Here is a 23,352-nt window from a genome sequence, read left to right as displayed (position 1 = left end):
ATCATGCTATGATAGCATCTATTGGGTGTCGTGAGGCAGGTGAGATAACTGACGTTCAATCATCCTCCATTATTCCCCGTTTGTGATTATTCATTGTCATCATAATGTTGTGCTGCTGTAATTAAATTAAACATTTTGTGTGCGTTTAGTAAAAGCGGACTTACACCAAGGGCAATTCAAAGTTTTGGTTTTGGAGGAGGAAAGATTTTGTTGGATGACGTGAGTTGCTCCGGTACCGAGTCATCTTTGGCCAGCTGTTCACACAGACCATGGGGCGTCAACAATTGTGGTCACAGTGAAGATGTTGGCATCATATGTGATCCAAGTGAGTTATTACCTGAACTTATATCAGAAGCATTGTTTATCATCCATGTACCGTCTTTGTTTATAAGCGGTCATGATCAGAAAAAGGTAACCACAACATTTGTCCCAACACGTGCTCAATACTCAACAAGAGAGGGCGCTGCAATTCTCTATGCAGAGATACGTCCCCTACGATCGCTGGTTCGAATCCCAGAATTCGTTCTGATAATGTACAAGCCACATGACCTCTCCACATTTATTAGTTATTACTTAACCGTCACCAATACCCATCAATGAATGTGTGTTATTTCGTATGTAGTATGGCGAAGTGGATACCGGCTGATGTAATACTCCTGGTGTGCATGTCAAGTGGTGGATTGAAGGCAAAAATAGATATCCTTCTTTGCAGCCTGGATAGTAGACATAATTTTACATGTTCGACATAAACAAAACCCGACACCACTCAACAAGACTCTGTGACAGAACGTCGACGTTCGTAAGATCCTACACTCCATTCGGGACTGTGCTTGAGTTTAAAGGCTGGTCAGACAACAGTTCACATCAGCAATTTAATATGTACGCTGTTAATGTTAACAACCGGTAATTGAGTTCGGCCACAGCATTTGTAAAAATGTATTACATTTTAGCAAACCATTCTCACGCTATATGCACATTGTAGAGTATCAAAGTCAGTGTTTGTGTTCGAGTGCATGCTTGAGATGAAACATATGTATTTTTTATATGTTCCTTGTCCCATACTTATTCACAATAAAGCTTTCGACCCGGTCGACTTGACAGATGTACGTATGGTTAAATTGGTCAAAATGGTAAATATAGTGACAGGTATCTTTACCATTAAACATTACATATGTGTACGATATTGGTTTTCATCACAACAAGAGGACAGTTTACGTTACATTGTTTTACTAGGTGACATAACGATGAAGCTGACACCGAACTACAACAAAGGACTCCTACAGGTGTACCACTCCGGTAGATGGGGCACAGTGTGTGATGACTATTTCGGCCAAGTAGAAGCTTCAGTTGTGTGCAGGGCCTTGGGGTACCAGTAAGTTGTAGTTCAACGTCTTTTTATATACCGAAATATTTAATTAAATGCTTATCTATCATTTAAACACATCAACCTAGGATTATTAACAATGGAATTGGGCAAACACATAAAACAAAAAATACTTGCTTCTTGTAGCCATTTCTTGGAAATTCATAATCTCTAACAGGCACGAGGGGTGCTGTTACCTTGTCATCAAAACGTTCGTTCGTCACGCCGAAAACTCGGGTTCGATGCCACACATGTGTACAATGTGTGATGCCCATTTCTCAGTGTCTCCATATTGCTGGAAAAGTGGTAAAAGCGGCGTACTCACTCACTCTAACAGGGAACGCTACATATTACCACATAAGCATCACAAAGAGTTGGAATGTGACATTTGAATTGAACGCAACTTGGTATCAAATCTACGAGGATCTCCTGTAACCCAATTAAAGACAACTGCCTGTAGTTGTTTTTAATTCGTGGGTAGCCCAGTTGTTTAACATGTCGTAAGTTGCTGTGTAGAGAGTCTTCACTTAGGCAGAAACAGATGATGGTAGGTTTGAATCCCGATTTTCTAGGTTTGTCAGCACCAGACCCATGCTTGTTGTTTCACCAAAGTGGTAAACGTCTAAGGTCTGCATCACTTTGGACTTTCTTTCCACAAACTGTGATAAAATGGGCGGCAAAAGAGAGTATAGGTCGAGTTCCATGATCGATAAAAAAATAACAAGAAGATGTATTGTTGTGAATTATAATATAATATAGGGAGGGGTAGCAAATGATTGATCAACCGCAGTTTGAATGAAATTGTACAATCACAGGTAATGTAAGCTCAAGGTAAACAAGAAATTTCATTTTCAAAAGTTGTCTGAAATGTCACCAAAACATGTCAGACACACTACAAGTTCATTGTCGACTCAGTTGCCTTCAATAGCGTCAGCTCGACAAACTGTGGTATAACTGAATTAATGTCCAAAGCGGCATTAGGCCAAACTCACTCACCCTCCATAACATATAGCTGACATAACAATGTTTATTTTTGCAAAGGTGTCTTTTCTCTCTATATTGTCAGAGGGGGAAAGGCAATCGATGAAAGCAGTTCAATAACAATGTGGTTAGATGACGTGCAGTGCACGATACGGAATACAGATCTTAAAGACTGCAAGCACAGACCATGGGGGAGTGATGACTGTAGCGACTCAGAAGCTGTCGGTGTCCAGTGTTTTTCATTTCCTGAAGGTATGCTTTGGATCATTTATTCCTCGTGATACTGATCACTCGATTGTCTGGTCAGGCTTTATGAAAATGGTGGCAGGTGCTACCAGAAGACCTGGTGTGATCACTGATTTCCTGTAATGGATTCATATAATTGTCTTCACTATTTCGCTTTTCCGCCCCATGGAATCGGTTTTTAATCGAGACTGATTATTCCCTATCGTTTACGTTTACGTAATTGTAATCTAATTGGCATTACCCACGGGTTCCATATGGTTTCTTCGTTGCCTCGTAAAACCGAGACATTTGATATAACATGTTTTGGCACCCGTCTTTCATTATCAAGTGTCTTGTGACGGAGTCTTGTGTCTTGTGTGCTTTTAGCAGGGCTTCTTTGGATTATGGAAACGTTTTTGTCTTCTATTCCAAATCGGCCTTTGCATTCAGTAATAGAGTGACTCCAAATCAGAATATGGTACAAGTGATTTTAGTGTGTGTCACGGGAGTTAATTGGCTTGTTGTTCCTTGAACTTCAGGTTGAGAGTGATTCACAGTAGTTACACAATAACATGTTTGATATCGAGTTTACAGTGTACACAATTCAGAATACCAAAGTCTTAGAACTAGTTCTATGTTGACAGAAACTCTTTCCATAAAATGAGTGAGTGAGTGAGTATGGTTTTACACCGCTTTTAGCAATATTCCAGCAATATCACGGCGGGGGACACCAGAAATGGGCTTCACACATTGTACCCATGTCGGGAATCGAACCCGAGCCTTCGGCGTGACGAACGAACGCTTTAACCACTAGGCTACCCGACCGCCCCTCTTTCCATAAAAATAAAAATCATAAACAAATACGTCTGTGTTACAATTCTTTGGAAAGCACATGTATGCAGGCCATCAACTGACAGCTACATATTTATCCAAATAATGTCAGCTGATGTCTTCATCAGATTCTACAGCGGCAAGACTTGTATCCACCACCAACACGCCAGGGGAGGGAGTGCTGGAGCTGTACCATGGTGGACAATGGGGAAGCGTCTGCTATACTGGGTTCGGAGTGGAAGAGGCAACAGTTGTCTGCAGAATGTTGGGACACAACACGTAAAAACATATAATGAGATCGTGTTTCAACCAAATATATCTGTATATTTCTTCTTGTGTGGAAACTCAATGTAGACATATGATGTTATTATACTTTATAACAAATATGAAGTCTTGCTTCTCAGGTACTATTCTCTTACAAATAACTAGATACACATTTGATACACATTTAACCTTTTTCATTGATCCCACCTATTGTTTTGAAACTATTTGGCACACTCTATTTGATATTTAGCTTTGGGGCCAGCTCACATTTAAACACCGGCAGTTCATCACGGCATGTCATCCTAGATAAAGTCAAGTGTCTTGGCACAGAACTCTCTCTCAATGAATGTCTTCACTATCCATGGGGTAGTGTTACCTGTTCCTCAGCAGTAGTCCGAATACAGTGTCCCTCTGGTAAGTTGTATTCTGTGTCACAACTGTAGAAGTAATGTGTCAAAACTGTAGTAATAATGTGTCAAAACTGTAGAAAAAAATTGTTAAAACTTGTGTCAAAACTGTAGGAATAATGTGTCAAAACTGTAGAAATAATGTGTCAAAACTGTAGAAATAACGTGTCATAACTGTAGGAATAATGTGTCAAAACTGTAGGAATAATGTGTCAAAACTGTAGAAATATGTGTCAAAACTGTAGAAATAATGTGTCAAAACTAGGAATAATGTGTCAAAACTGTGGGAATAATGTGTCAAAACTGTAGGAATAATGTGTCAAAACTATGAATAATGTGTCAAAACTGTAGGAATAATGTGTCAAAACTGTAGGAATAATGTGTCAAAACTAGGAATAATGTTGAAAAACTGTAGAAATAATGTGTCAAAACTGTAGAAATAATGTGTCAAAACTGTAGAAATAATGTGTCAAAACTGTAGAAATAATGTGTCAAAACTGTAGGAATAATGTGTCAAAACTGGAGGAATAATGTGTCAAAACTGTAGGAATAATGTGTCAAAAGAGTAGGAATAATGTGTCAAAACTGTAGGAATAATGTTGAAAAACTGTAGAAATAATGTGTCAAAACTGTAGAAATAATGTGTCAAAACTGTAGGAATAATGTGGAAAAACTGTAGAAATAATGTGTCAAAACTGTAGGAATAATGTGTCAAAACTGTAGAAATAATGTGTCAAAACTGTAGAAGTAATGTGTCAAAACTGTAGAAATAATGTGTCAAAACTGTAGAAATAATGTGTCAAAACTGTAGAAATAATGTGTCAAAACTGTAGGAATAATGTGTCAAAACTGTAGGAATAATGCGTCAAAACTGTAGGAATAATGTGTCAAAACTGTAGAAATAATGTGTCAAAACTGTAGGAATAATGTGTCAAAACTGTAGAAATAATGTGTCAAAACTGTAGAAATAAAGTGTCAAAACTGTAGGAATAATGTGTCAAAACTGTAGAAATAATGTGTCAAAACTGTAGAAATAATGAGTCAAAACTGTAGGAATAATGTGTCAAAACTGTAGAAATAATGTGTCAAAACTGTAGGAATAATGTGTCAAAACTGTAGAAATAATGTGTCAAAACTGTAGGAATAATGTGTCAAAACTGTAGAAATAATGTGTCAAAATAGAGATAAAGATGATGCAAACAATGACGTGTTTTACCTTTTGCGGCATTCTTTGTTCCAGCTAATCTTCAAATACGCTTGAATTCGACAACTCGTGGACGGGGTCGGGTAGAAGTACTTCACAACAATGTCTGGGGAACAGTTTGTAGAGGGTCGTCGTTTTCCTCACAGGAGGCACAAGTTGTGTGTAAAATGGCAAATCTGCCCTGGTGAGTACATCTTCGCACGACTATTCACCTTTTAAACTCGAGCTTAGTCATGGGTCTCATGAAGCCTACTTATTCATACTTCTCTAGCAATGTATTCATCTTGGTTTGATAGAGTTTGGTGCCAAAAGCGTTTTTCAGCTACATAAACTTCGTATGACTAAATCGACACCCGTCATATATCACGGTCACTTTAATTTCTATTCCCTTCTTATTTCAAAAACTAGTATCTGTTTACTAACGTAATAAGGTTCTTGCAAGTGATATTGTTAACTATTGAATCTAGAAGACCCTTACTGCATTAGGAATACATTGAACGTGTGAATTGTAAAGGTATTTCTTGGATGACAAAATAGACTCAACCTTTTGAAAATAACCTCTTTAATATACTTTTACAGTGAAATTTCGGTATAGATCCTTATATTGTTGGCAGCATAAGTAAAATGAAAATGACGAATTAGCAAGGCAATCATCTCTATGGTTTTCTAGGACGACCGCCTATGTGACTACATCTTTTGGACCAGGTGAAGGAATTATTTGGCTGAGTAACGTCGACTGTACGGGAACCGAGACCTCCCTGGATCAGTGTTCCCATTCTGGATGGGGAACAGCGACGAGCTGTTCTCACAGTAGTGATGTGGGCGTGGTGTGTCGTGGAGGTGGGTCAGAGACGTAGTAATGTTACCATGTTATGTCGTGGAGCTTGGTCAGAGACGTAGTAATGTTAGCGTGTTTGGTCGTGGAGGTGGGTTAGAGGTGTAGCTATGTTAGCATGTTTTGTCGTGGAGGTGGATCAGAGATGTAGTAATGTTAGCGTGTTATGTCATTGGTATGGGTCAGAAATGCCATAATGTTAACGTGTTATGACGTGGAGGTGGGCCACATATGTAGTAATGTTAGCGTCTTATGTTATGGGGGTGGGTCAGAGATGTAGTAATGTTAGTGTGTTATGTCATGGGGGTGGATCAGAGAGGTAGTAATGTTAGCGTGTTATGTTATAGGGGTGGATCAGAGAGGTAGTAATGTTAGGGTGTTATGTTTTGGGGGTGGATCAGAAACGTAGTAATGTTAGCGTGTTATGTTTTGGCGGTGGATCAGAAATGTAGTAATGTTAGCTTGTTATTTTATAGGGGTGGATCAGAGAGGTAGAAATGTTAGCGTGTTATGCTTTGGCGGTGGATCAGAAACGTAGTAATGTTAGCATGTTATGTTAAAGGGGTGGATCAGAGAGGTAGTAATGTTAGTGTGTTATGTTATAGGGGTGGATCAGAGAGGTAGTAATGTTAGCGTGTTATGTTTTGGCGGTGGATCAGAAATGTAGTAATGTTAGCGTGTTATGTTATAGGGGTTGATCAGAGAGGTAGTAATGTTAGTGTGTTATGTTATAGGGGTGGATCAGAGAGGTAGTAATGTTAGCGTGTTATGTTTTGGCGATGGATCAGAAACTTAGTAATGTTAGCATGTTATGTTATAGGGGTGGATCAGAGAGGTAGTAATGTTAGTGTGTTATGTTATAGGGGTGGGTCAGAGAGGTAGTAATGTTAGCGTGTTATGTTATAGGGGTGGATCAGAGCGGTAGTAATGTTGGCCTGTTATGTTAATGGAGGTTCAGAGATGTAGTAATATTGCCATGTTATGTTGTGGAGGTGAGTCAGAGACGTAGTAATGTTAGCGTATTCTGTCGTGGGGGTAGATTAGAGAGGTAGTAATGTTAGCGTGTTATGTTATAGGGGTGGATCAGAGAGGTAGTAATGTTAGCGTGTTATGTTATAGGGGTGGATCAGAGATGTAGTAATGTTAGGGTGTTATGTTTTGGTTGTGGGTCAGAGACGTAGTAATGTTGGCGTGTTATGTCATGGGGGTGGATCAGAGAGGTAGTAATGTTAGCGTGTTATGTTATAGGGGTGGGTCAGAGAGGTAGTAATGTTAGTGTCTTATGTTTTGGCGGTGGATCAGAGACGTAGTAAAGTTAGCGTGTTATGTTATAGGGGTTGGACAGATACGTAATAATGTTAGCGTGTTATGTCGTGGAGGTGAGTCAGAGACGTAGTAATGTTAGCGTGTTATGTCGTGGAGGTGGGTCAGATACGTAGTAATGTTAGCATGTTATGTCTTGGAGGTGGGTCAGAGACGTAGTAATGTTAGTGTGTTATGTCCTGGAGGTGTGTCAGATACGTAGTAATGTTAGCGTGTTATGTCCTGGAGGTGTGTCAGATACGTAGTAATGTTACCGTGTTATGTCATGGAGGTGGGTCAGATACGTAGTAATGTTAGTGTGTTATGTCCTGGAGGTGGGTCAGATACGTAGTAATGTTAGTGTGTTATGTCCTGGAGGTGGGTCAGATACGTAGTAATGTTAGCATGTTATGTCATGGAGGTGGGTCAGATACGTAGTAATGTTAGTGTGTTATGTCCTGGAGGTGGGTCAGATACGTAGTAATGTTAGTGTGTTATGTCCTGGAGGTGGGTCAGATACGTAGTAATGTTAGCATGTTATGTCATGGAGGTGGGTCAGATACGTAGTAATGTTAGTGTGTTATGTCCTGGAGGTGGGTCAGATACGTAGTAATGTTAGTGTGTTATGTCCTGGAGGTGGGTCAGATACGTAGTAATGTTAGTGTGTTATGTCCTGGAGGTGGATCAGAGACCTAGTAATGTTAGCGTGTTATGTCATGGAGGTGGGTCATACATGTAGTAATGTTAGCGTGTTATGTCGTGGAGGTGGGTCCGATACGTAGTAATGTTAGCGTGTTATGTCGTGGAGGTGGGTCACAGACGTAGTAATGTTAGTGTGTTATGTCCTGGAGGTGGGTCAGAGACGTAGTAGTGTTAGTGTGTTATGTCGTGGAGGTGGGTCAGATACGTAGTAATGTTAGCGTGTTATGTCCTGGAGGTGGGTCAGATACGTAGTAATGTTAGTGTGTTATGTCCTGGAGGTGGGTCAGATACGTAGTAATGTTAGTGTGTTATGTCGTGGAGGTGGGTCAGATACGTAGTAATGTTAGTGTGTTATGTCGTGGAGGTGGGTCAGAGACGTGGTAATGTTAAAGTGTTATGTTGTAGAAGTGGTTGAGAGACGTAGTAATGTTAGCGTGTTTTGTCATGGAGGTGGGTCAGATACGTAGTTATGTTAGCTTGTTATGTCGTGGGGGTGGGTCAGATACGTAGTAATGTTAGCTTGTTATGTCGTGGGGGTAGATCAGAGACGTAGTAATGTTAGCATGTTATGTCGTGGATGTGGGTCAGAGAGGTAGTAATGTTAGCGTGTTATATTTTGAAGGTGGATCAGAGATGTAGTAATGTTAGTGTGTTATGTCATGGAGGTTGGTCAGAGATGTAGTAATGTTAGCATGTTATGTCGTTGAGGTGGGGCACATTTGCAGTAATGTTAGCGTGTTATGTCGTGGGGGTGGGTCAGAGATGTAGTAATGTTAACGTGTTATGTCGTGGGAAGGGGTGGGGGGTGGGGGGTAGGGGGTGTCAAAGTTGTAGTAAAGTTACCGTGTTATGTTGTGGAGGTCGGTCAGAGACGTAATGATCTTAGCGTGTTTTGTCGTGGAGGTGGGTCAGAGGTGTAGTAATGTTAGCGTGTTATGTCCTGGTGGTGGGTCAGAGACCTAGTAATGTTAGCGTGTTATGTCGTGGAGGTTGGTCAGAGACGTAGCAATGTTAGCGTGTAATGTTATAGGGGTGGATCAGAGACGTCGTAATGTTAGCGTGTTATGCCGTGGAGGTTGGCCAGAGATGTAGCAATGTTAGCATTTTATGTCATGCAGGTGGGTCAGAGACGTAGTAATGTTAGTGCGTTATGTGGTAGAGGTGGATCAGAGACGTAGTAATGTTAGCGTGTTGTGTCGTGGGTATGGGTCAGAGATGTAGTAATGTTACCATGTTATGTCGTAGAGGTGGATCAGAGACGTAGTAATGTTAGGATGTTGTGTCGTGGGGGTGGATCAGAGATGTAGTAATGTTAGGGAGTTATGTCGTGGAGGTGGGTCAGAGATGTCATAATGTACGCGTATTATGTCGTGGTGGTGGATCAGAGATGTAGTAATGTTAGCGTGTTATGTTGTAGGGGTGGATCAGAGATGTAGTAATGTTAGCGTGTTATGTCGTGGAGGTGTGTCAGAGACGTAGTAATGTTAGCGTGTTATGTTGTTGGGGTGGATCAGAGATGTAGTAATGTTAGAATGTTATGTCCTGGTTGTGGGTCAGAGATGTAGTAATGTTAGCGTGTTGTTTCGTTGGGGTTGATCAGAGACATTGTAATGTTAGCATTTTATGTCATGGGTATGGGTCAGAGACGTAGTAATGTTAGCGTGTTATGTCGTGGAGGAGGGTCAGAGACGTAATAATGTTAGCATGTTATGTCATTGGGATTGATCAGAGAGGTAGTAATGTTAGCGTGTTATGTTTTGGCGGTGGATCAGAGATGTAGTAATTTTAGCGTGTTATGTCGTGGAGGTGGGTCAGAGATGTACTAATGTTAGCGTGTTATGTCCTGGAGGTGGGTCAGATACGTAGTAATGTTAGCGTGTTATGCCCTGGAGGTGTGTCAGATACGTAGTAATGTTAACGTGTTATGTTTTGGAGGTGTGTCAGAGACGTAGTAATGTTTGCATGTTATGTCGTAGAGGTTGGTCAGAGACGTTGTTATGTTAGCATGTTATGTCATGGGTATGGGTCAGAGACGGAGTAATGTTAGCGTGTTATGTCGTGGAGGAGGGTCAGAGATGTAGTAATGTTAGCGTGTTGTTTCGTGGAGGTGGATCAGAGACGTGGTAATGTTAGCATGTTATGTCATGGGTATGGGTCAGAGACGGAGTAATGTTAGCGTGTTATGTCGTGGAGGAGGGTCAGAGATGTAGTAATGTTAGCGTGTTGTTTCGTGGAGGTGGATCAGAGACGTGGTAATGTTAGCATGTTATGTCATGGGCATGGGTCAGAGACGTAGTAATGTTAGCATGTTATGTCCTGGTTGTCGGTCAGAGTGTTATGTGATGGGGACGGATCAGAGACGTAGTAATGTTAGCGAGTTATGTCTTGGTTGTGGGTCAGAGACATAGTAATGTTGGTGTCTTATGTCATGGGGTTGGATCAGAGAGGTAGTAATGTTAGCGTGTTATGTTTTGGAGGTGGATCAGAGACGTAGTAATGTTAGCGTGTTATGTCATGGAGGTGGGTCAGATACGTAGTAATGTTAGCGTGTTATGTCGTGGAGTTGGGTCAGATACGTAGTAATGTTAGCGTGTTATGTCGTGGAGGTGGGTCAGAGACGTAGTAATGTTAGTGTGTTATGTCCTGGAGGTGGGTCAGATACGTAGTAATGTTAGTGTGTTATGTCCTGGAGGTGGGTCAGATACGTAGTAATGTTAGCGTGTTATGTTGTAGAAGTGGTTGAGAGACGTAGTAATGTTAGCGTGGTTTGTCGTGGAGGTGGGTCAGATACGTAGTAATGTTAGCTTGTTATGTCGTGGGGGTTGGTCAGATACGAAGTAATGTTAGCTTGTTAAGTCGTGAGGGTAAATCAGAGATGTTGTAATGTTAGCATGTTATGTCCTGGTTGTCGCTCAGAAACGTAATAATGTTTGAGTGTTATGTGATGGGGACGGATCAGAGAGGTAGTAATGTTAGTGTGTTATGTTATAGGGGTGGGTCAGAGAGGTAGTAATGTTAGCGTGTTATGTTATAGGGGTGGATCAGAGAGGTAGTAATGTTAGCGTGTTATGTTATAGGGGTGGATCAGAGAGGTAGTAATGTTAGTGTCTTATGTTATAGGGGTGGGTCAGAGACGTAGTAATGTTGGCCTGTTATGTTAATGGAGGTTCAGAGATGTAGTAATATTGCCATGTAATGTTGTGGAGGTGAGTCAGAGACGTAGTGATCTTAGCCTGTTATGTTGTGGAGGTGGGTCAGAGACGTAGTAATGTTAGCGTATTCTATCGTGGGGGTAGATTAGAGAGGTAGTAATGTTAGCGTATTCTATCGTGGGGGTAGATTAGAGACGTAGTAATGTTAGCGTATTCTATCGTGGGGGTAGATTAGAGGTGTAGTACTGGTAGCATGTTATGTCCTGGTTGTGGGTCAGAGACGTAGTAATGTTAGCGTGTTATGTCGTGGAGGTGGGTCAGAGACGTAGTAATGTTAGCGTGTTATGTCGTGGAGGTGGGTCAGAGATGTCGTAATTTAAGCGTGTTATGTTTTGGAGCTTGGTCAGAGACGTAGTAATGTTAGCGTGTTTTGTCGTGGAGGTGGGTTAGAGATGTAGCTATGTTAGCATGTTTTGTTGTGGAGGTGGATCAGAGATGTAGTAATGTTAGCATGTTAAGTTGTGGAGGTGGGTTAGAGATGTAGCTATGTTAACGTGTTATGTCATGGGTATGGGTCAGAAATGCCATAATGTTAACGTGTTATGTCGTGGAGATGGGTCACATATGTAGTAATGTTAGCGTCTTATGTTGTGGGGATGGGTCAGAGATGGAGTAATGTTAGTGTGTTATGTCATGGGGGTGGATCAGAGAGGTAGTAATGTTAGCGTGTTATGTTATAGGGGTGGATCAGAGAGGTAGTAATGTTAGGGTGTTATGTTTTGGGGGTGGATCAGAAACGTAGTAATGTTAGCGTGTTATGTTTTGGCGGTGGATCAGAAATGTAGTAATATTAGCTTGTTATTTTTTAGGGGTGGATCAGAGAGGTAGTAATGTTAGCTTGTTATGTTTTGGCGGTGGATCAGAAACGTAGTAATGTTAGCATGTTATGTTATAGGGGTGGATCAGAGAGGTAGTAATGTTAGTGTGTGATATTATAGGGGTGGATCAGAGAGGCAGTAATGTTAGCGTGTTATGTTTTGGCGGTGGATCAGAAATGTAGTATTGTTAGCGTATTATGTTATAGGGTTGGATCAGAGAGGTAGTAATGTTAGTGTGTTATGTTATAGGGGTGGATCAGAGAGGTAGTAATGTTGGCGTGTTATGTTTTGGCGATGGATCATAAACTTAGTAATGTTAGCATGTTATGTTATAGGGGTGGATCAGAGAGGTAGTAATGTTAGTGTGTTATGTTATAGGGGTGGGTCAGAGACGTAGTAATGTTGGCCTGTTATGTTAATGGAGGTTCAGAGATGTAGTAATATTGCCAAGTAATGTTGTGGAGGTGAGTCAGAGACGTAGTGATCTTAGCGTGTTATGTTGTGGAGGTGGGTCGGAGACGTAGTAATGTTAGCGTATTCTATCGTGGGGGTAGATTAGAGGTGTAGTACTGGTAGCATGTTATGTCCTGGTTGTGGGTCAGAGACGTAGTAATGTTGGCGTGTTATGTCATGGGGGTGGATCAGAGAGGTAGTAATGTTAGGGTGTTATGTTATAGGGGTAGATCAGAGATGTAGTAATGTTAGGGTGTTATGTTTTGGCGCTGGATGAGAAACGTAGTAATGTTAGTGTGTTATGTTATAGGGGTGGGTCAAAGAGGTAGTAATGTTAGTGTCTTATGTTTTGGCGGTGGATCAGAGACGTAGTAAAGTTAGCGTGTTATGTTATAGGGGTTGGACATATACGTAATAATGTTAGCGTGTTATGTCGTGGAGGTGAGTCAGAGACGTAGTAATGTTAGCATGTTATGTTGTAGAAGTGGATGGGGGACGTAGTAATGTTGGCGTGTTATGTTTTGGCGGTGGATCAGAAACGTAGTAATGTTAGCGTGTTATGTTGTGGAGGTGGGTCAGAGATGTCGTAATGTTAGCATTTCATGTCATGGAGGTGGGTCAGAGACGTTCTAATGTTAGCGTGTTATGTTTTTGAGCTTTGTCAGAGACGTAGTAATGTTAGCATGTTATGTTGTGGAGGTGGGTCAGAGATGTAGTAATGTTAGCGTGTTATGTTGTGGAGGTGGGTCAGAGACGTAATGATCTTAGCGTGTTTTGTCGTGGAGCTGGGTCAGAGATGTAGTAATGTTAGCATGTTATGTTATAGGGGTGGGTCAGAGACGTAGTAATGTTAGTGTGTTATGTCGTGGAGGTGGGTCAGAGATGTAGTAATGTTAGCATGTTATGTTATAGGGGTGGGTCAGAGACGTAGTAATGTTAGTGTGTTATGTCGTGGAGGTGGGTCAGAGATGTAGTAATGTTAGCGTGTTATGTCCTGGAGGTGGGTCAGATACGTAGTAATGTTAGCGTGTTATGTCGTGGAGGTGGGTCAGATACGTAGAAATGTTAGCGTGTTATGTCGTGGAGGTGGATCAGAGACGTAGTAATGTTAGTGTGTTATGTCGAGGAGGTGGGTCAGATACGTAGTAATGTTAGCGTGTTATGTCGTGGAGGTGGGTCAGATACGTAGTAATGTTAGTGTGTTATGTCCTGGAGGTGGGTGAGAGACGTAGTAATGTTAGTGTGTTATGTCCTGGAGGTGGGTCAGATACGTAGTAATGTTAGTGTGTTATGTCCTGGAGGTGGGTCAGATACGTAGTAATGTTAGTGTGTTATGTCGTGGAGGTGGGTCAGATACGTAGTAATGTTAGTGTGTTATGTCGTGGAGGTGGGTCAGATACGTAGTAATGTTAGCGCGTTATGTCGTGGAGGTGGGTCAGATACGTAGTAATGTAAGTGTGTTATGTCCTGGAGGTGGCTCAGATACGTAGTAATGTTAGTGTGTTATGTCGTGGAGGTGGGTCAGATACGTAGTAATGTTAGTGTGTTATGTCGTGGAGGTGGGTCAGAGACGTGGTAATGTTAGCGTGTTATGTTGTAGAAGTGGTTGAGAGACGTAGTAATGTTAGCGTGTTTTGTCGTGGAGGTGGGTCAGATACGTAGTAATGTTAGCTTGTTATGTCGTGGGGGTGGGTCAGATACGTAGGACTGTTAGCATGTTATGTCCTGGTTGTCGGTCAGAAACGTAATAATGTTTGAGTGTTATGTGATGGGGGTGGATCAGAGAGGTAGTGATGTTAGCGTGTTATGTTTTTGCGGTGGATCAGAGACGTGGTAATGTTAGCGTGTTATGTCCTGCAGGTGGGTCAGAGACGTAGTAATGTTGGCGTGTTATGTCATGGGGTTGGATCAGAGAGGTAGTAATGTTAGCGTGTTATGTTTTGGAGGTGGGTCAGAGATGTAGTAATGTTAGCGTGTTATGTCCTGGAGGTGGGTCAGAGATGTAGTAATGTTAGCGTGTTATGTCGTGGAGGTGGGTCAGATACGTAGTAATGTTAGCGTGTTATGTCGTGGAGGTGGGTCAGAGACGTAGTAGTGTTAGTGTGTTATGTCGTGGAGGTGGGTCAGATCCGTAGTAATGTTAGCGTGTTATGTCGTGGAGGTGGGTCAGATCCGTAGTAATGTTAGCGTGTTATGTCGTGGAGGTGGGTCAGAGACGTAGTAATGTTAGTGTGTTATGTCGTGGAGGTGGGTCAGATACGTAGTAATGTTAGTGTGTTATGTCCTGGAGGTGGGTCAGATACGTAGTAATGTTAGCGTGTTATGTCGTGGAGGTGGGTCAGAGACGTAGTAATGTTAGCGTGTTACGTCGTCGAGGTGGGTCAGAGACGTAGTAATGTTAGTGTGTTATGTCGTGGAGGTGGGTCAGATACGTAGTAATGTTAGTGTGTTATGTCGTGGAGGTGGGTCAGATACGTAGTAATGTTAGCGTGTTATGTCCTGGAGGTGGGTCAGAGACGTAGTAATGTAAATGTGTTATGTCCTGGAGATGGGTCAGATACGTAGTAATGTTAGCGTTTTATGTCGTGGAGGTGGGTCAGAGACGTAGTAATGTTAGTGTGTTATGTCGTGGAGGTGGGTCAGATACGTAGTAATGTTAGTGTGTTATGTCCTGGAGGTGGGTCAGGTACGTAGTAATGTTAGCGTGTTATGTCGTGGAGGTGGGTCAGATACGTAGTAATGTTAGCGTGTTATGTCGTTGAGGTGGGTCAGAGACGTAGTAATGTTAGTGTGTTATGTCGTGGAGGTGGGTCAGATACGTAGTAATGTTAGTGTGTTATGTCCTGGAGGTGGGTCAGATACGTAGTAATGTTAGCATGTTATGTCCTGGTTGTCGGTCAGAAACGTAATAATGTTTGAGTGTTATGCGATGGGGGTGGATCAGAGACGTAGTAATGTTAGCGTGTTAGGTTTTGGCGGTGGATCAAAGACGTGGTAATGTTAGCGTGTTATAACGTGGAGGTGGGTCAGAGATGTAGTAATTTTAGCTTGTTATATCGTAGAGGTGGGTAAGGGATGTAGTAATGTAAGCGTGTTATGTCGTGAAGGTGGATCAGAGACGTGGTAATGTTAGCGTGTTATGTCGTGGAGGTGGGTTAGAAATGTAGTAATGTTAGCGTGTTATGTCGTGGAGGTGGGTCAGAGACGTAGTAATGTTAGTGTGTTATGTCCTGGAGGTGGGTCAGATACGTAGTTATGTTAGTGTGTTATGTCCTGGAGGTGGGTCAGATACGTAGTAATGTTAGCGTGTTATGTCCTGGAGGTGGGCCAGAGACGTAGTAATGTTAGTGTGTTATGTCGTGAAGGTGGGTCAGAGATGTAGTAATGTTAGTGTGTTATGTCGTGGAGGTGGGTCAGAGACGTAGTAATGTTAGTGTGTTATGTCGTGGAGGTGGGTCAGAGACGTAGTAATGTTAGTGTGTTATGTCATGGAGGTGGGTCAGATACGTAGTAATGTTAGTGTGTTATGTCGTGGAGATGGGTCAGAGACGTAGTAATGTTAGCGTGTTATGTCGTGGAGGTGGGTCAGAGACGTAGTAATGTTAGTGTGTTATGTCGTGGAGGTGGGTCAGATACGTAGTAATGTTAGTGTGTTATGTCCTGGAGGTGGGTCAGATACGTAGTAATGTTAGCGTGTTATGTCCTGGAGGTGGGCCAGAGACGTAGTAATGTTAGCGTGTTATGTCGTGGAGGTGGGTCAGATACGTAGTAATGTTAGTGTGTTATGTCCTGGAGGTGGGTCAAATATGTAGGAATGTTAGCATGTTATGTCCTGGTTGTCGGTCAGAAACGTAATAATGTTTGAGTGTTATGTGATGGGGGTGGATCAGAGAGGTAGTAATGTTAGCGTGTTATGTTTTGGAGGTGAGTCAGAGATGTAGTAATGTTAGCTTGTTATATTGTGGAGGTGGGTAAGGGATGTAGTAATGTAAGCGTGTTATGTCGTGAAGGTGGATCAGAGACGTGGTAATGTTAGCGTGTTATGTCGTGGAGGTGGGTTAGAAATGTAGTAATGTTAGCGCGTTATGTCGTGAAGGTGGGTTAGAGATGTAGTAATGTTAGCGTGTTATGTCGTGCAGGTGAGTTAGAGATGTACTAATGTTAGCATTTTATGTCGTCGAGGTGGGCACAGACGTAGTTATGTTGGCATGTTATGTCATGGGTGTGGATCAGAGAGGTAGTAATGTTAGCGTGTTACGTTTTGGCGGTGGATCAGACAAGTAGTAATGTTAGCGTGTTATGTTGTGGAGGTGGTTCAGAAATGTCATAATGTTAGCATTTTATGTTGTGGAGGTGAGTCAGAGACGTAGTAATTTTAGCTGAATATGGGTGGAGATGTTGTAATGTTAGCGTGTTATGTCGTAGGGGAGGATCAGAGACGTAGTAATGTCAACGTGCTCTGTCGTGGTGGTGGGTCAGAGGCGTTGTAATGTAAGCGTGTTATGTTGTTGAGGAGGGTCAGAGACGTAGTAATGTTATTGTGTTGTGTCGTGGAGTTGGGTCAGAGACGTTGTAATGTTAGCGTGTTGTGTTGTGGGGTTGGGTATTAGACAGTCACAAACTGGGCTGGTATGTATCAGAGGATGGTTTGACACTCTAATGAGGTGAGTTACTGTGAAGTGCGGTGCGGTGCGGTGCGGTGAGGTGGATGAGGTGAGGTGAGGCGAGGCGAGGCGAGGTGAGGTGAGGCGAGGTGAGGTGAGGTGAGTACATTCCGCTCTCCGGGCGGACGCTCTACCATGGGACCACCTAGGCGGTCGACACTGTACTGATTGGGGAGGTGGGGGGATATCGTGGAGGTTAGTTTGACACATAAGTGTTGTGGGGTTGTATGTCGTAGAGGTGCCTTTAACACAGGAATGTTGTTGGATGGTATGCCGTGGAGGTTGGTTTTAAGACCTCCGTGTGCGGTGTGTGGTGGATAACGTCAATCCTAGTGCCCAGACATTCCAGTGGTCTCAAAATAGGCAAACGAGTACTGGGTCGACATCCCTCAAACGTAACATATCCAAGTCTGACCAAGGAGAACTGACCTGTACTGCTGATAATGGACACATGATGGCACCTGGAAGGGCAGCTAGTACAATATATATTGCCTTCCCTAATTTGTGTGATAAGAATCTCATATGCCGTAATTACTCTCATTATACCTCTTCCTTTGGTCGTCTCAGTCTCTGGAACTGTAATCCACCTGGAGCCGCCAGGAAGTGTCCTCAACGCCCTCCTTGGTCAGGTGATCAGTGTCGTGTGTGTGGTCGACTACTCCAACTCCCCGGTCACTTCGTTCCGCTGGACACACAATGGACAGCCCTACAGTGGACAGACCTTCAGTAAAACAGTAACATCCAAGTCAGACTCTGGCAATTTAACATGCAGTGTAGGGAATGTCCACGCCTCCACTCGAATCAACGTGTGGTGTAAGTGATTTACATGAACAATATTATTTTGTCAAAAGGGTACAAATATGGTGATAATTATGTGAACAAAAAGACAATACCTACATTGCTCATTTTAAGAATTACGAAAGTCATGAGTGGGTACGCTTCTAGGATAAACGTACGGATCGTGACATCGGGTTTAAGTGTTTTTTATTAAGTAGAAGATGATACAAATTGTGTGTGGATATGTAACAAACCCCTTGGTTGATGCGGGAGGATACACATAGCTATCAGTTCGTCCGAGTGTACTTCGGGTAGGATGAGGTTGTGGTATTGCGGAATGTTTAGATGCCTCTCTTTTTAACACTTATGTAATGGAGTTTCCAAGCGGTGTTGTATTACATATAATGATACAACTAATCTCTGGCTTGATCCTTAACAACTTCAGACTCGCCAGTGGTACATCTGGAACCAAGAAATGACACCCTGGATGTCGGTGTGGGTGAAGACCTCCGTGTACAGTGTGTAGTGGATGACGCCAACCCAAATGTCTACACATTCCAGTGGTCTCACAACGGACAAACGAGTACTGGGTCGACATTCCTCAAGCGTAACATATCAAAGTCTGACCAAGGAGAACTGACCTGTACTGCTGATAATGGACACATGATGACACCTGGAAGGGCAGCTACAACAATACATGTAACATGTAAGGCCCAGTATTGCTTTCCCTAATTTATGTGATGCGAATCTTTTATGCCGTAATTACCCTCATTATACCTCTTCCTTTGGTTGCCTCAGTTCCAAGGAATGTTTCTATTATAATAAGAACAATTTTCAGCTGCCCTGGTAATCCACCTGGAGCCACAAGGAAGTGTTCTCAACGTCCTCCTTGGTCAGGTGATCAGTGCCGTGTGTGTGGTCGACTACTCCAACTCTCCGGTCACTTCGTTCCGCTGGACACACAATGGACATCCCTACAGTGGACAAGCCTTCAGTAAAACAGTAACATCCAAGTCCGACTCTGGCAGTTTAACATGCAGTGTAGGGAACGTCCACGCCTCCACTCGAATCAACGTGTGGTGTAAGTGATTTATATGAAAATTATTATTATGTCAAAAGGGTACAAATATGGTGTTAATTATGTGAACAAAAAGAAAATACCTACATTACCCATTTTAAGAATTACGAAAGTCATGAGTGGGTACGCTTCTAGGATAAACGTAAGGATCGTGACATAGTGTTTACGTGTTTTTTATTAAGTAGAAGATAATACAAACTGTGTTTGGATATGTAACAAACCCCTTGGTTGATGCTGGAGGATACATTTAGTTATTAGTTCGTCCGAGTGTACTTCGGATAGGATGAGGTTGTGGTAGTGCGGAATGTTTAGATGCCTCTCTTTTTTTGTAGTTCTCAAGCTGTATTGTAAAGTGCCGGGCAAAAGAAACTTATCACTTGCAAATTGAGTTTTTTTCTGAATAATAGACTTGCGATAAGTTATCGGAAAATATTCACCAAAACACATCCTGTGCACATATGAAAGTCACGTTTTGCAGGATTCAGTGAATTTCCGTGCAGTCATGATAAATGGGAAAACAGGATCTTGGAGAACTGTGGCCACACACAGGCCACACACAAGCCCGTCCAAGATCGTGGAGACCCAGGGTCGCAATGCCAGTTGGAGACCGCTACATCCGGACAATACACCTGAGTAACCGATACGTGACGGCGACGTCAACGGCGGCGACGGCTATGGGACACCCCGTCAGCAGACGAACAGTCTTACGGCGACTCCACATTGGTGGTATCAGAGCCTACTGCCTCCTCCGTGAAATGGCCTTGGCCTCTCTACACCGTCCGAGCAGATTACAATGGGCAAGAACTGTACGTCTGTGTCAGAGGCGTGATTGGGAAAGGGTGCTGTTTATAGATGAAAGTCGCTTTAACTTGTAGCTGAACGACCGGCACCTAACTGCATCCAAGATGTGCACCCTTATGGTGGAGGGTATGGGGCGGACAACAAGGCTTGTTATCATCCGTTGGAATCTGACTGGCCAAAGATACAAGGTCGAAGTGTTGCGACCTGTTGTAGTGCCATTCTTACGTGGACAGCCAAGGGGTACCCTTTTGCAGCAGGATAATGCACGACTCCATAGCGCAAGACTTGTTCACCAATATCTGCACAACGTTAACATCAACGTATTGTCTTGGCCAGCGTTTCTCCAGACATGAATCCCATAGAGCATCTCTGGGATCATCGTGATCGACAGCTGAGACAATGCGTCCCTCCCCAGCAAACAGACAGCAGCTTGAAGAGGTTTTATTGGACTAGTGGCGCAGAATTCCTGCTGAAGTCATCCGGCGACTGACGACATCCATGATTAGACATATTTTGGTGCAGGGGGTGATCTCACACGCTACAAAGGACATGTCTTGTCACATGATTTGACATTATGAGCACCTTTTGAATGGACTCGTGTTTATGTTGTTTTTATTTTGACGCCATGTCTCTTTCGCTCGGCCTTATGGAGATTACACTATCAATATGGCATTACAATTATGTACAGACATCGTAAAATGATTCCTTTCATTACAATAATCATCATATCGATAACATCTCTCTTTTTATGGAGCTCCTAAACAAGGTGATAAGTTTCTTTCGCCCGGCAATTTATTATATAGAATGACTCCACCAATCTCTTGATTGATACTTAATGTCTTTAGACCCGCCGAAACTTGCTACAAACATGTGTTTATGTCTCATGTTTATTTATATATAGGCAGGTGATGAAAAGTACTTTTGAGTCACATATGCTGTTGTTCTTTTTATCTTATTTCACCTAAGATCCTCCAAAATACACCAACAGGTCATCATTGTCAAACAGGGTGGAGTCGTAACACAATAGTGTTTCCTGTTAAAAATAGTTTGTCGATTGATATTTATAATAATACACAGTTCTCGAATTTCAGCATAATGTGGGCATAAAAACAGTACATGATATTCGTCTTCGTCTCCTTCTCCACAATATGGACGTAATAGGTCTAACGGATTGTGATATGTACATGTTTATAAGTGTTCATTTTAAAGCTGTTTGGACAGCATCTAAATTTAGTTATAGATTTTCTTATGGAGGCAGATCTTATACATTTTAAATATTTTTTCAATATTTAACAAGGATTTCAATGTACAATATGTGGATAAAAGTGAGGAATTGTTAAGACAATGATGCCATTGTTGGCTGTCTATATCTAACAAAAGTTGTTTAAATGCTGACATAAATGATTTACTATTACAAACTTCTTTGCACATTCAATCAAAACCAAAACCATGAGGATACAAGAACAGTCTCACTGCACATGTTCAGTTTATGTAACCCGAATCAGCATCTTTCTATTACACCTTATGCAATGGCGTTTTGTCGCTATGTTGTATTGCTCAGAATGATACCACTAATCTCTGGATTAATTCTTAATGTTTTCAGACCCCACAGTGGTACATCTGGAACCACAAAATGACACCCTGGATGTCGGTGTAGGTGAGGACCTCAGTGTACGGTGTGTTGTGGATGATGGTAACCCTAGTGTCCACACAGTCCGATGGTCTCACAACGGACAAACAGTTACTGGCCATGGGTCGACATTCCTCAAACGTAACATAACCAAGTCTGACCAAGGGCAACTGACCTGTACTGCTGACAATGGACACATGATGACACCTGGACGGGCAGTTGCAACTGTAAACGTTAGATGTAAGCTATGTCAAAAACTATTATATGCATTCTTATAACTTGTTACAAACATGTGTTTATGTGCCATGTTATTTTATATAGACGAGTTATGAAAAATATTTTAAAGTAAGCTATGCTGTTTAAAAATGATTTTTATGAACTAAAAATGATTTGTTCTCTCAGAATTATGTGAATTATGATTTGTAAAACATGTACTTGAATATTATATCTGACATAAGATCCACCAGAGATCCACCTGTCACCAAGGCAAGATGAATTCAGTGCCATGGCTGGTGATGCCGTTGAAGTCGAATGTGTCGTCGACGACGCCAACCCTGCTGTCACCTCCTACACGTGGTGTCACAACGACAATATCAGTCATGGACAGACGTTTATGAAGCATGTGTCTCCTGATGATGCGGGAAACCTATCGTGCTCTGCTACGAATGAACAGGGAACATCTACTGTACAAACAAGCATCAACGTCTGTAAGTAATCCTTTTGTCAGCCTGAACGTTGTGGAACGCACATGTCAGGAACGTTTTACTTGATGGTAAGCAAAACCAGGTACAGTATAATTTCCATTGATATCATCTCTATCCAAGACATATGCATTTGTATATTTGGTATTTGTTAGTGCAATTTCATCCCTTCATTTAGATAATCTGTTCTGTCACAGTGCAAGTTTCCTCGTTGATCGGAAGTGATGACACTACAAGCCAGATTAAACTGATTGCCATAGTAACAGGATCTGTTGGCATAGTTACCATTATCATCCTTATCATCATCATTATTCACCTGAGGAGGAGACTGTATGCTGCAAAACGTACGTGCACTTGTGGTATAACTTGACTGAATCAATGACATGTGATATGCACAATGAAGTACACAATCGTTTCACCATTTAACATTTATTTTAACAATTCTATGCACATATCAAAAGTTATTGTAAATGCTGTTGAATGAAAATAGTATTGAACAAGTCATGTTCTGAAAATAACATTCCTCGACAACTGATTTGCTTGTCATTTTTTTCATTTCTAGCTGAGCATGAGCCAAAGAGGTAAGTGTGTTGTGTTACTGTCTCACGTTTGTTCAGGCTATTTGACAGAGACGTAACAGCCTGTAAAATAAGTAACACGGTCATGGAAATCTACTTACAGTTATGGTGAGAATTACATCGCAACCTGCTCACATTATCATCACAACATCTTAACCAGCCTTTGCTGTTACTTCATGATTCAACTTGTAATATCGAAAAGTCAATTCTCATCCTTTTTTCAAGATATATGATACACAAAACATTCCAAGGTTCGACCGATTCTGCCTGAGATAGTATTTATTATATATATCATTTTGACCAGTGATTGTTGCTTGCTGTGAAAATAATATGTCGTGATTTTATGTAAATTCTTAAGTATAAAATGTTACAAAGACCATTTTAGGCGAATAAATCATCAGGTTGCAAAGGAAGAAAGAAATCTAATGGAATCGATCATGTGATTAAATACCAGAAGGCTTGCCTTTTTGACGAAGGTTTCAAGCTTTAAATAGTATAAAATAATAACGGATAGCTCAGGTGAATG

General features: G+C 41.9%; 1 protein-coding gene across 9 annotated transcripts in view; it reads left to right on the top strand.

Moving 5' to 3' along the window:
• LOC124148917 overlaps positions 1-23,352 on the top strand; it is a 43,865-nt gene that overhangs the window by 5,987 nt on the left and 14,526 nt on the right. For 8 of the 9 annotated variants that reach the window (XM_048398525.1, XM_048398524.1, XM_048398530.1 and 5 more), the window contains exons 3-16: positions 150-325; positions 1,234-1,372; positions 2,430-2,596; positions 3,529-3,679; positions 3,915-4,078; positions 5,312-5,459; positions 5,946-6,115; positions 17,829-18,074; positions 18,484-18,744; positions 18,877-19,119; positions 21,521-21,787; positions 22,006-22,254; positions 22,446-22,592; positions 22,811-22,829. In XM_048398525.1, coding sequence (XP_048254482.1) covers positions 150-325; positions 1,234-1,372; positions 2,430-2,596; positions 3,529-3,679; positions 3,915-4,078; positions 5,312-5,459; positions 5,946-6,115; positions 17,829-18,074; positions 18,484-18,744; positions 18,877-19,119; positions 21,521-21,787; positions 22,006-22,254; positions 22,446-22,592; positions 22,811-22,829 — 2,547 coding nt within the window. The remainder of the gene's footprint in view (positions 1-149; positions 326-1,233; positions 1,373-2,429; positions 2,597-3,528; positions 3,680-3,914; positions 4,079-5,311; positions 5,460-5,945; positions 6,116-17,828; positions 18,075-18,483; positions 18,745-18,876; positions 19,120-21,520; positions 21,788-22,005; positions 22,255-22,445; positions 22,593-22,810; positions 22,830-23,352) is intronic. The other variant, XM_048398531.1, reaches the window with a different exon arrangement.

The sequence above is a fragment of the Haliotis rufescens genome, unplaced genomic scaffold (genome assembly GCF_023055435.1).
Source record: "Haliotis rufescens isolate VD_foot unplaced genomic scaffold, xgHalRufe1.0.p SCAF_18, whole genome shotgun sequence".
Classification (NCBI taxonomy): domain Eukaryota; kingdom Metazoa; phylum Mollusca; class Gastropoda; order Lepetellida; family Haliotidae; genus Haliotis; species Haliotis rufescens.
Note: the sequence above shows the minus strand (reverse complement) of the source record. Positions and strands in the feature narration are given on the sequence as shown.